At 36.5% G+C, this 12,672-nt stretch overlaps 4 protein-coding genes across 4 annotated transcripts; 3 read left to right on the forward strand and 1 right to left on the reverse strand.

Annotated features, from left to right (window-relative positions):
- Window positions 1–48: 48 nt before the first annotated feature.
- OPT1 (oligopeptide transporter OPT1) lies at window positions 49–2,430 on the forward strand (the record flags this gene model as incomplete). The annotated part of the gene is made up of 1 exon (XM_022822534.1): window positions 49–2,430. One exon carries the CDS (start codon window positions 49–51, stop codon window positions 2,428–2,430), a length of 2,382 nt encoding a protein of 793 aa, XP_022674345.1.
- Window positions 2,431–3,726: 1,296 nt separating this feature from the next.
- On the forward strand, window positions 3,727–4,983 carry ADH4 (alcohol dehydrogenase ADH4; the record flags this gene model as incomplete). The annotated part of the gene is made up of 1 exon (XM_022822535.1): window positions 3,727–4,983. The coding sequence occupies one exon, from the start codon at window positions 3,727–3,729 to the stop codon at window positions 4,981–4,983; it is 1,257 nt and encodes a 418-aa protein (XP_022674346.1).
- Window positions 4,984–6,603: 1,620 nt separating this feature from the next.
- On the forward strand, window positions 6,604–8,664 carry DUR3 (sodium:solute symporter family protein; the record flags this gene model as incomplete). The annotated part of the gene is made up of 1 exon (XM_022822536.1): window positions 6,604–8,664. One exon carries the CDS (start codon window positions 6,604–6,606, stop codon window positions 8,662–8,664), a length of 2,061 nt encoding a protein of 686 aa, XP_022674347.1.
- Window positions 8,665–9,302: 638 nt separating this feature from the next.
- yxeK (putative monooxygenase yxeK) lies at window positions 9,303–10,817 on the reverse strand (the record flags this gene model as incomplete). The annotated part of the gene is made up of 1 exon (XM_022822538.1): window positions 9,303–10,817. The coding sequence occupies one exon, from the start codon at window positions 10,815–10,817 to the stop codon at window positions 9,303–9,305; it is 1,515 nt and encodes a 504-aa protein (XP_022674348.1).
- Between the last annotated feature and the right edge of the window lie 1,855 nt (window positions 10,818–12,672).

Consider the following 12,672-nt stretch of genomic DNA (forward strand, 5'->3'; position numbering starts at 1 on the left):
ACACTAAGATTCAAAACAACAAAATAGTATCCTTGTCCATATTTCTTTATGACTGTGATATACGGAGGTTCTCATCTGGCAGAGTCAGATGCCAATGTATCTGACTCATCCTCGCTTTCGCATATTCAAATACAGACTAACGGCAAAGGTGAAAACACTTCTTCCTTGGAAAAGGACATTAAAGAAGAGGAGATTTTTAATGAAGCAGAATTTCACGACGGTGACTCTATCGATGAGGATGATGGCCTTGTGTGGGAAGGCGATCCGACATATTTGCCCAACTCACCTTATCCGGACGTGAGATATGCTGTTTCTATAGAAGATGATCCTACGATCCGTCTTAATCATTGGAGAACGTGGTTTTTAACAACCATCTTCGTGGTAGTGTTTGCTGGGGTGAATCAATTTTTCTCTTTACGGTATCCTTCGCTAACTATTGATTTTATCGTTGCACAAGTTGTTTGTTATCCAATAGGTAAAGCATTGGCGAACTTACCAGACTGGAAATGTGCAAGAGTGCCATTTTTTGATTTAAATCCTGGCCCGTTCACCAAAAAGGAGCATGCAGTTGTCACTATTGCGGTTGCTTTAACATCATCAACAGCGTACGCAATGTACATATTAAATGCTCAAGGAAGCTTTTACCACATGAAACTTAATGTGGGATATCAATTTTTGTTAGTATGGACATCACAGATGATTGGATATGGTGCAGCTGGGTTAAGTAGAAGATGGGTTGTCAATCCTGCCAGTGCTATTTGGCCACAAACTTTGATATCGGTCTCACTTTTTGATTCGCTTCACTCCAAAAAGATTGAAAAAGCAATTGCGAATGGATGGAGCATGTCTCGGTATAAGTTCTTCGTGATTGTATTCGTTGTTTCATTTATTTGGTACTGGGTACCTGGATTTTTGTTTACTGGACTTTCTTACTTCAATTTTATTTTATGGGGATCAAAGACGAGGCATAACTTTGTAGCAAATACAATATTTGGGGTACAAAGTGGACTTGGAGCTTTGCCAATATCTTTTGACTATACTCAAATATCGCAAGCAATGTCTGGTTCTGTTTTTGCTACGCCATTCTATGTTTCTGCAAACACTTACGCTTCTGTTCTACTATTCTTTGTTATTATTCTTCCATGCCTTTATTTCAAAAATGTTTGGTATGCGAAATACATGCCGGTCATTTCAACATCTACTTATGATAACACGCAAAGCAAGTATAATGTCACAAAAATTTTGAACGAGGATTATTCTATCGACCTGGAAAAATATAAGAGTTATTCACCAATATTTGTTCCATTTTCATATTTATTGTCTTATGCGTTGAATTTTGCAGCCGTTATTGCAATATTCGTACACTGCGTACTCTATCATGGCAAAGACATTATTGCGAAATTGAAGGATCGTAGGAATGGTGGAACTGATATTCATGCTAGAATATACGCCAAAAATTATATTGACTGTCCGGACTGGTGGTATCTAATTTTACAGGTCGTAATGCTGGCATTAGGCTTTGTTACAGTATGCGCATTTGATTCCAAGTTTCCTGCTTGGGCTTTTGTTGTAGCTGTAATTATTTCCCTTGTCAACTTTGTTCCTCAGGGAATATTAGAAGCCATGACAAATCAGCATGTAGGGCTTAATATTATTACTGAGTTAATTTGTGGCTATATGCTTCCTCTAAGACCAATGGCCAATTTGCTTTTTAAATTATATGGATTTATTGTGATGAGACAAGGCTTGAATTTAAGTAGAGACTTGAAATTAGCCATGTATATGAAAGTTCCACCACGTCTAATTTTCTTCATTCAAATCTATGCCACCATTATTTCTGGTATGGTGAACGTCGGAGTTCAGGAATGGATGACGCATAATATTGATGGAATATGCTCTACAGATCAATCAAACGGGTTTACTTGTGCCAATGGTCGTACTGTGTTCAACTCATCAATTATCTGGTCTTTCCCAAAGTATCTTTTCTCACCTGGTCGTATTTATAATCCTTTGATGTGGTTCTTCTTAATTGGTTTGCTTGTTCCGTTGATTGTATACGCCATTCAACGGAAGTTTCCCAAAAATCAATTTGCGAAACATATCCACACTCCAGTGTTCTTCACGGGACCAGGAAATATTCCACCAAGCACCCCTTACAACTATTCGCTCTTTTTTGCAGCATCTTTTTGTTTACACGTTATAAGAAAGCGTTGGGGACCTTGGTTTAAAAAATACAATTATGTTATGGGGGCAGCAGTTGAGTCAAGTGTTGCAATAGCGGTTGTTATTATTTTTTTGTGTGTCCAGTTTCCTGGTGCGAAACTCAATTGGTGGGGAAATGACGTTTGGAAAAACACTTACGATAATGACTACAAAAAGTTCTACACTCTTGAGAAAGGTCAGACTTTCGGACCTAATAAATGGTGGTAACTACCACAAAAATTCAAAACCAGTGTTCGGTGATTCATCGAGGCTTTGGCTCAATTGCACTTATGATGATTGTCCAAAGCAAGAACAAATGATGAAAATTCTTGAAAGTCTTATATAATATAATGATATTGGATTTCTTAGAGAGAAGAACCCTTCTTCACTTTCTCATGTTTTTTTTTTTTTTTTTTTTTTTTTTTCACTCATGAGGGAATCAATCTCATAGTAATGGAGGAAAATACCTGTGTCCCTAGCACATCTCATAAATGTTGTTTCATCTTCACCATCATGCCATACATTTCAATGTCACCCAAACATACAGTTAATTTTAATATATCATAGGAGGGTCTCTTTTGATAGCAGACAATTATTAGAAGTTGTAGTTTTTAGTTTGTCATATTTCACATAATGTATCGTTTGACCATACTTTCAAAGATGTTTGCAAATATAAAAAATAACCAAAAATTAATGAATATGATACTTGATAAGAATCGCAAATGTTATCGTGTAGTGTTCAACTATTACGAAACATATGCATTATTCAGAAGTTCACGTTTCTAAATGAAAAAAAGTATATTGCGAAATCTTTTACTATATGTTAGATGCCCTGAAACATATGACAGAATAACCATGGGCTACAGCTTGTAGAAGATTAAAACTTCTTTTCAATTGACAGTCCAATTATACTTAGTAACTGCAGAGTATTCTAATGTGGTCCTCTTCATAACACTAAAGATATCCATACTCCCCAGACATCACAATGAGAATTTTAAGTCTCACATGTTGTATTATGAAATGTTCCTATTGAGTGTCTCATGACCTCTAATTTTGGTCGGATATTTTTTGAAGCTTTCTTTTGACATATTGCATATTTTCAAAGATTTATGGTTTTAGAGAGTACTGAAAAGGTACAAAAAGAAGACAGAGTAGACCAAAAATACTCCAAAGGTATCAATTATTCTCACCTGAGATATCATAACCACCTCCTGTAGGCTATGGAAGAACCTCATGAAAATATTATAATTGAATATGTAGGTTGTAATATTTCACCTCTAGTATCACCTGAGATGAATCTTCATTTTAAAGCTTCTCGTTTAGCTTTATGGACCGCTAAAAACTATTATGTCTTTAGCTTCTACACATTCACATATGTAGTAGAGCTTCTTGTATCGAATATCTTTTGTGTACAGCGTTGATGGGACCACATGTTTTTAACCAGCAGAGTATAAAAGCAAGTAGAGGATCTCATTAAACGTCGAAAGCTGCTAACTTGAATTTAATAACTGTACAATTCATAATATGTTTCATAGAAGAGCATTGAAGACTGCAGAACGTATAAAATTGAACCCCCTATTTTATTCCAAGCAGAGGCTAATCAAAGACAACCAATCAATTTTAAAGAAAGAAATGTCATCCACAGTTGGTTTTTACATGCCACCGGTGTCATACTTCGGTGAAGGTGCTCTAGATGAAGTTGCTGAATACATTAAAAATCAAGATTACAAAAGACCTGTAATCATTACTGACCCTGGTATTTCGAAAATCGGTCTTGCACAAAGAGTTACTAAACTTTTGGAGAAGCGTGATAGGGTGGTAGGCATTTATGACCAGACCCAGCCAAACCCCACTACCAGTAACGTCAATGCCGGTCTCATGGTCTTGAAAGAACACAAGGGTGATATTATTATTTCCATTGGTGGAGGTTCCGCTCACGATAATGCCAAAGCTATTGCCTTATTGGCAACCAATGGTGGTGAAATTGGTGACTACGAAGGAGTAAACAAATCCAAAAAAAAAGCATTACCAATGGTTGCTATCAATACTACTGCTGGTACTGCTTCTGAAATGACAAAATTCACTATTATCACCAATGAGGAAGAAAAGGTTAAGATGGCTATTATTGACAACCATATAACTCCAAGTATCGCCGTGAATGACCCTAGCACCATATATGGTCTTCCACCTCCATTGACTGCTGCCACTGGTCTAGACGCTTTAACACATTGTATAGAGTCATATGTCTCTACTGCTGCTAACCCTATCACTGACACATGTGCTTTGAAGGGCGTTGAGTTAATTCATGAACATTTGTTCAATGCTTTCAAAAATGGTCAAGACTCTACCGCAAGAACAGGTATGTGTTACGCTCAATATCTCGCCGGTATGGCATTCAACAACGCCTCCTTGGGTTATGTTCATGCCATTGCACATCAACTTGGTGGTTTCTACCATTTGCCTCATGGTGTCTGTAACGCGGTGCTATTACCTCATGTTCAGTCCTTTAACAAAAAAGATCCAAGAGCCAATGAAAGACTAGGCCAGATTGCTCCTTATTTAGGGGCAAAGGAAGCCAATGCAGATTCATTAGTTGAACGTTTGCTTGAATTCACCAACAGTTTGGAAATACCAAGGAACTTGAAGGAGCTTGGTGTCAAGGAAGAAGATTTCGAAATTCTTGCTGAACACGCTTTAAAGGATGTTTGTGGATTAACTAATCCAATCCAATTTACCAAAGTAGAAGTTGTTGAAATCATCAGACAGGCCTATGAATACTGATTTTACTCTACACACTATTTTTCCATGCTTGAAAACTCTGTACTGTGTGTTTCTCTCCAGTATATCGGAGCGACAATATATTATTGAGTTTATTTATTTACCTTTTTTTATATATGAACTTATTTTTATTTATTTATTTATTTATTAAGTGCCTGAATCAAATAGTAGAGAACCATTCTTAAGACTTAATGATGTTTTAACCATATAATGTGAGCAGGGTAGAAGTTAGAGACAACTTAGTTTTTGTAATAGCTTAACCTTAGCTTTAAATACATAAAAAACAACAAGTGAAACACTGTAATAGCATTCAACACACCATATGAAGAAGTGCTGTCACTATTTTTTCGTCACATGCTTGCGTCAATAATACAGACCGTAATCGATTCTACCAACCCCTTGTGTAAGCTCCCTCCTACAAAACTGGACCGGTATAAACACCTAAAATGGAATAAGCACAGAATGCTTTTTCAAGAAGACAAATTGAAAATATAAGATGTTGGTATATTTTCTTACTGGTTAGGCATTTAACTTCGGCCTTGTGTTCAACGGTAAAAGAAGCGCCAAACCTCTAAAAAAATGGCTATTCTTCATTACAAAAAAATAACAGAAGAATTAGGATTTTTTTTATTATGAATTTTAAAAAACTCATGTATATTAGCCCAATTTTCAGCAAACATAGGATTGTATAATAAATTGCACTACTACTTATGTTTTTTTGTAGATTAGAAGAATATCTAAGAAGCATCTTATAATTTTATATTGATAGTTTTTTTGCAGGTTGAAGTAAAACAAATTTTAAAGACATGTTCTGATGGCGTCAAGTATCAGTGTTAATAATGTTCGGTAAACACAACTTAAGATTGTGCATCCAATAAAATACAAGGTATTATCTTAAAATTATACCCTCACTAAAAAGTAACTCCGGATAGTAATACTTTATTGGTGTCTTAGGGTGTGGATCATTACACAATTTAACAACAAGTACCCCTATGAAAAAAAAAAATGTAATGCCCAACCGATAAATTTTGGCCTGAAAAAAAGCATCTCTTCAAGTTCCCTTCATGCCAAGAATGCTAGTAATCCCGAATGATTATCAAATTGATACGACAATTATGTTGAGAAAATCATGCCCCATTTTCAAATAGAATTGAGTATAGAGTAACATGCTATTTAAAGGGTTATAACTTTTATGGGGGTAGTAACGGTCGCTGCAAGTGAGAATAAAAGAATATATTAAGCAAAAAGTTGTATTCCGAATGAACTAACTTTTCTTTTACCTTTGGTATACCCCGGTAAAATAATATTCATTAGGTTTGTTGTTAATTTCGGTCTCTTTAGGAAGTCTTCTTCGGTCATTGTAAGTCATAAGACGTTAAAAATGTAGATTTGAAATTTATTCGCGAAGAAGGTTGCTCATAAACAAACACTATTAGTAATTTTGAGATACTTAGAGTTCTAGATCCTCATTAAAATCCTTCTGATATTCAATCATTCATCTTTCTAAGAATGCATAAAATGCTCAGGTTCAAAGGTTTCTTCCACTAAACTTTCGAGTGTGTTTTTTCAATATAACACTTTTGACACGATACGACAAATACCGAAGATCAAAATATAGTAACCATGGATGATAAACCAATTTCATTACTTACGCAAGCTTCAGGATATGGGGTTTTAGTTGGTGTTGGAGCATTATTTGCTCTAGGTATAATTGTGGCAACAAAGCTCATGACCAAATACCTGCACGAAGATTCTCAATCGACAGAAAACTTCATGGTTGCAAATAGAAACATTGGAGTGGGTTTGACTGGTTCGGTGGTGTTTAGTTCTTGGTATTGGGCAACTGAAATATTATGGGTTGTCACTATGGTGTACAGTTATGGTATTATGAGCAGCTTTTGGTATTTTGCTGGATTATCAGTTCAAATATGTGTAATGTCGTTACTAGGAATCCAAGCAAAGAAAAAGATTCCAAACGGTCACACCTGTTTAGAGATCGTTGAACTTCGTTATGGAAAAGCTGCTCATTTGCTTTACATGTTTATGTGTTTAGCGAATAATTTGTTATCATCATCTTCAATGATTTTAGGTGCCGCAGCTGCAATATCTATTATTTCTGGAAATCTGAACATTGTCGCATCCACTATGTTAATTCCATTCGGGGTGATGTGTTACACTGTTGTAGGAGGGTTGAAAGCTACATTTTTAACAGACTACTTTCATTCCCTAATTGCTTTGATCATATTGGTTTACTTTAACACTGCCGTAATCAGCAGTGACAAAATTGGAGGGATCAGCGGTCTATATGATAAAGTTATAAAACATGAAGGTGATCGATACATAGAAGGTAACTACAAGGGTTCTTTCTTGACAGGAAAATCTCAAGGTGCTATATTTTTTGGTATCATTCACTGTGTTGGTGACTTTGGTTTGACAGTAATGGATTCTAGTTTCTGGCAGAAGGCATTTAGTGCAAATTTAAAAGCATCAGTGCCAGGTTATCTAATCGCTGCTTTTTTAATTCCGGCTATTGTGTGGCCTTTAGGGACCATAGTTGGGCTATCAAATATTGTTCTTGAAAAAGAGTCTTTCTTTCCAACCTATCCTCGGACAATGAATTCTAATGAGGTTAATAGCGGTTTTGGTCTTCCTTACACATTAATGGCGGTACTTGGTAAGGGTTCGCTTGGAGCTCTTCTTTTAGCAATATATCTAGCAGTAACTTCCACCGTTAGTGCCCAAATGATAGCTGTCAGTTCTATAATATCATTCGATATCTACAGAAAGTACTTCAATAGTAAGGCTGAAAACTCACAGTTGATCAAAGTTTCTCACATTGGTGTTATCTTCTTTGGTTTATTTTCTGCTGGATTTACAGTCATGTTGCATTATGTTGGTGTTGACATGACATGGATGGGGTACTTTATCTCAATGATAATCTGTCCTGGTGTAGTGCCGCTTACCCTCACCATACTGTGGGATAGGCAAACTAAATTAGCCGCAATGGTTTCTCCTATTTTGGGGTGTATTGCAGGTATAGCGGTCTGGCTAGGTACCGCCTTCAAATTTTATGGTGAAGTCACCATTAAAACAACAGGTGCCCAATTGCCTTGTATGTATGGTGGTTTAACAGCCTTATTCTTACCTGCAATTTTAACAGTAATGATAAGTCTTTGCGATACCTCTTATAGATTCGATTGGGCGGAATTTAATAAAGCGAATCTCATTGTTAATGATTTACAGGATGAAGTGTCTGAAACAGCGATTTATAGTCAGGATAAATTGGAAGAATCTAGAATAGAAGTATCAGAGGCTGGTGACAAACATTTTGACTCTGAGAGGAACTTATCTGTAGGCAAAGAGGCTTACTCCTCTGATATTGTTGAAATAACTGATTCTGCCAGTGGAAATGCAACTTCTTCCAATGACCAAAGAATAATAACCATATACACAAAGATAGCTGCAGGATCGGTCGTGTTTGTTCTATTGATAACTTGGGTCTTATGGCCTTTGCCTTTGTATCGGGATTATATCTTTTCAAAAGCATTTTTCACTGGATGGACAGTGATGTCTATTTTTTGGGTCTATCTTGCTTTGATAATGATTGGATTTTTTCCTCTATGGGACGGGAGACACTCTTTAATAAAAATAGTCAAAGGTATTCAAAATGATTTGAATAAATGATTGAAAACAAACTATGCCTACCAAATATTTTATAACTCTTTAATACTCTTTTTTATTGATTTTTTTTTCTGTTTGATCCTGGGCCTCCTACGACATTTCTAGGGCGTCAGATGTTATGCCAATTATAAAACTAAGTGAAAGTCGCGATATACAGGGAGGACGGCAATAGCGCTTGATAATTGAAGCCTTTCAAAAACGTATTTTTCTAAGATATCAAGTACATATCTAAATCTCATATTTGAAGGATTGGATACTAAATCAATTATAAGCCAGACAGAAGAAACCAAAAAGAATAAATATAAATACTTCTTTATCTGGCGAAGCCAACAATTCAATTTCCAAGTTATAAAGCGAAATCCTTCAATTTAAAATGGCATTCAGTGACAACAGCTACTAACATGCCATCTAAGATCTATACGACCAATTATAACCGACAACTTATCTGACACTGTCTCTTTTTTTCTCTTACCCCAAACTTGATGTAATTAATAACTATTAGGCATAGAGTATGTCCACGGTCCATCTGAATACAACTTAAAGTACCTTTCAGATGACATAACAATAAAAAGGTGATGAAATAAAGTACATTCACGGACATTATATAATGTAAACCTATAAAAGATAAACACACATTTAGATTACAATGTAGCGTGTAATTTCTCCAAAGCTTTAGGGAATCTGGCTTCGAATTCTTCCTTGGTTTCGTTGCTCTTCCAACGAAGAGCACTTGCTGGGTGAGTATCATCAAGCTCATTTGTCCCGAATAGTTGTTCTCTAAAAGATAATCCAGTTTCATTAGCATTAGCTAATTCTTCTTTCGATGGAACTAGACCACGAATCCTCAACTCGGGAATTAGCTTTTCTGCAATATCTTTGAATGCTCCTGGAGAACTTGTATAGGCGAAGTTAATTCCATCAAGACCAGAGTACTCTACCCATTCTTGAATTTGATCAGCAATTGAGGCAGCTGTACCGGTAAAAATATGTCCTGATCCAGCCAGAGTGACACGTTCAATTATTTGCCGTTTTGTCCAAACCTCATTATCTGAATACGCAGCTTTCCATGCTTGAATAATAGACACAAGTGCCCCATTATCCAATTTGTCGAGAGGTTCGTCATCTGCAAATTTTCCTATATCAACGCCGCTCCAGCCAGAGAACATTGCAAGTGCGGCTTCTTCATCTCCCAGAGCCCTAATTTGATCTATCTTTTGTTTGACTTCTGCATCAGAATCACCGATAATTACGGTAATCATTGTTATAATTTTAATCTTTGATGGATCTCTGCCGAATTTTTCTTTTGCCAAGTTCCTAATCGAATCAATACCTTCTTTTAAAGATTCTTTTGTAGGGTAGTTCAAGAAGACCACTTCGGCATTTCTTGCCGCTAACTCTCTCCCCTTGGGAGATAAGCCTGCCTGTATAATTACCGGCATTTTTTGCTTACTTGGCTGAGTAAGCCCTGGTCCTGGCACTTTATAATGCTTACCTTCGTGATCAATTGTCCGCAACCCGTTTGGATCAGTGAACACACCTCTTTTCTTGTCAGCTTTGATTGCCGCGTCTTGCCAAGAACTCAAGAAAAGTTTATAAACTACATCAACATATTCTTCCGCTTTTTCATATCTTTCGACTTTATCAGGAAGGGTGTTTCCATTTAGCAAGTTCCTTGACGCGCTATCTAGATACGAAGTTACAACGTTCCAGCCAACACGCCCACCACTGATCAAATCAAGTGTACCTAATCTTCTTGCTAAATGGTAAGGATGTTCAGAGATGGTAGAAATAGTAATACCAAAAGCCAATCTTTTGGTGACACTAGCTAAGATCGGAATATAGTAGCTTGGATCAGGCAACGGCCATTGAGCACCAGCCTTTGCTACTGGTTTGAAATTTCCTGGGCCATTATAAACATCATATGGACCGAGAACATCGGCAAAAAAAGCTGCGGTGAAACCACCATCCTCTAAAACCTTACCTAGTTCAATCCAATATTCTGGACTTTCTGCGGAAAGTGCAGTTTTATCCGCCTCGTTTCTCCAGGAATTAATTGTCTGGCATCCTGGAGAACTCATTAAGAAGGCATTTATAATAAGGTTCTTCTTGCCGCTTGTTTTTACACGTTTAACTTGTGGGGACTGTTTCTCTGTCATAGCGTTCAAGTAATTGAGTTTAGTTGTGGTAGTTTACTGATTTTGAAATAAGTCCAAGAAATTTTAAAACCACTCTTTTATTGGAAAGTTGTCAATGTCCTTATTCTTTTACAATGACCATGTTGGTCTTGGCTTTGGCTTTATATACAATTTAACCATCTCAAGACAATAGGATGAGATAATCATGGATCCCCTTCGTCCTACGCGAAAAAAATGGGCATTACTGTGTGGCTTGAAGAACTTCAATGTTTCTTCATAGAACAAGATGTCTCATTTTTAAAAGCCAGTTAGTTCACTTACCACAGTACAGCGATTTTTCCACGTCCAATGTCTTTTTAATGAGTTAGCTAGAGGTGATATCTGAGACAAACATAGTCAGTCTTTTAAAAATATTGTCAACAGAAAGAGAAAAAAAAAAAAAAAAAAAAAAAAAAAAGGGAAAGAGTAAACTCAGCGAACTGAGTTAGGTTAACTCTTCATCTTCTGAACCTTTGAAAGATATCGAAAAGTAGAACTCTACCTATTAATCACGTTATTTTTTGGTCCTTAAGTAAGAATACGCATTATTAGCTTTGTCCGTTTTCAGGAGCAGGCTGTATAGGGGCATTATGACTTGACTCAAATTATACGGCATTACCTTTTTTACCATGCTATGATGTACATATTCTCAGTGGCCAAATGAAGTGCAAACCACCATCATGATTATGAAGCTTTCAGAGAATTAATATCGTTCTACTAGTTCAAGGAACCTTGTCAGGTTTGTCCTTCTCTTTTTGGAATCTTAATGGCGTTCAAAGGTGAATAAAAAAAACTGAATTCTTTATCAATTGGTGCGCTGCTCGAGTCTCTGGCCTTTCCCCTTGTGTGTTATTGTTCAGGTGCAATATTGTAAACAATTGATCATGCAATGGATCTTTTAAGAATGATTCATTTACTTACAGTACTTCACTGATCTTCTTCGAAAATCGTTTTTCAGCCAAATTGAAGTATATTGCCAAAAATGTGGACCCTAACAACATTACTGCACCCCAAATACACGCTAGAATATTTACAAAGAAAAAAAAATAAAAAGCTCAATTACCGTTGTAAAGTTTTACTTTATTGGCCATTTTTGCTTATACTCGGCCGAGGTTGGTTTCGGCATATCCAGCAACTTATGAGCCGTCGAACATTTGTGGGATCTAATGACGTGCATTCGCACCCACTTTTCACAGTCAGTACGCAAGTTCTGTTAAACCCTGAAGTGCGTTTCAGATAGCACATGATATAAATGTGCATATATGCAGAACTTTTGCTCGCCTTCTGCAGTGTTGTCTGCAGACTTATCTGCAAAAAGAAAAATTTGAGCGTCAACTTTTTCTAACTCATCGCACCCTTTTCTGACCTTTTTTAGGTTCGTACACGATTCTTTCTCTGAAAATTGACACTTCTACAGACGCAAACATGTGCGCCTCCGATGAAGGACGTAGCAGCAGCGAGGATTAATTGTACCAACGGTTAGCTGGCCTAATATCACATATGTTATTCTAACTGCTGGTTTTTTGGTGTGTTATTTTTTTCCGCCGCAAGTATTTTATGCCAATTTCTAGGCGTTTAACTGCCCAGAACTTACCTTTTTTTCTTGATTTTCTTGGGTTTTTTTACGCTTAGGTTTGAAGAAACAGATCGCGAAGTTAACTAAGGTTTTTTTTTTTGACGTGAGATTCTATAATCTCATAGGTTTGATATTCACCTCTTATTTCTGGATACTTCGGCCCTGTCCTCTAAATTTCGCTTATTTAGAATTGATTCTATTGAATTGGTTTTTGTCATAATTAATATAAAAGATCGGCACATAATCATCATGTATCAGCAT

This window comes from Kluyveromyces marxianus, chromosome 2 (genome assembly GCF_001417885.1).
Source record: "Kluyveromyces marxianus DMKU3-1042 DNA, complete genome, chromosome 2".
Classification (NCBI taxonomy): domain Eukaryota; kingdom Fungi; phylum Ascomycota; class Saccharomycetes; order Saccharomycetales; family Saccharomycetaceae; genus Kluyveromyces; species Kluyveromyces marxianus.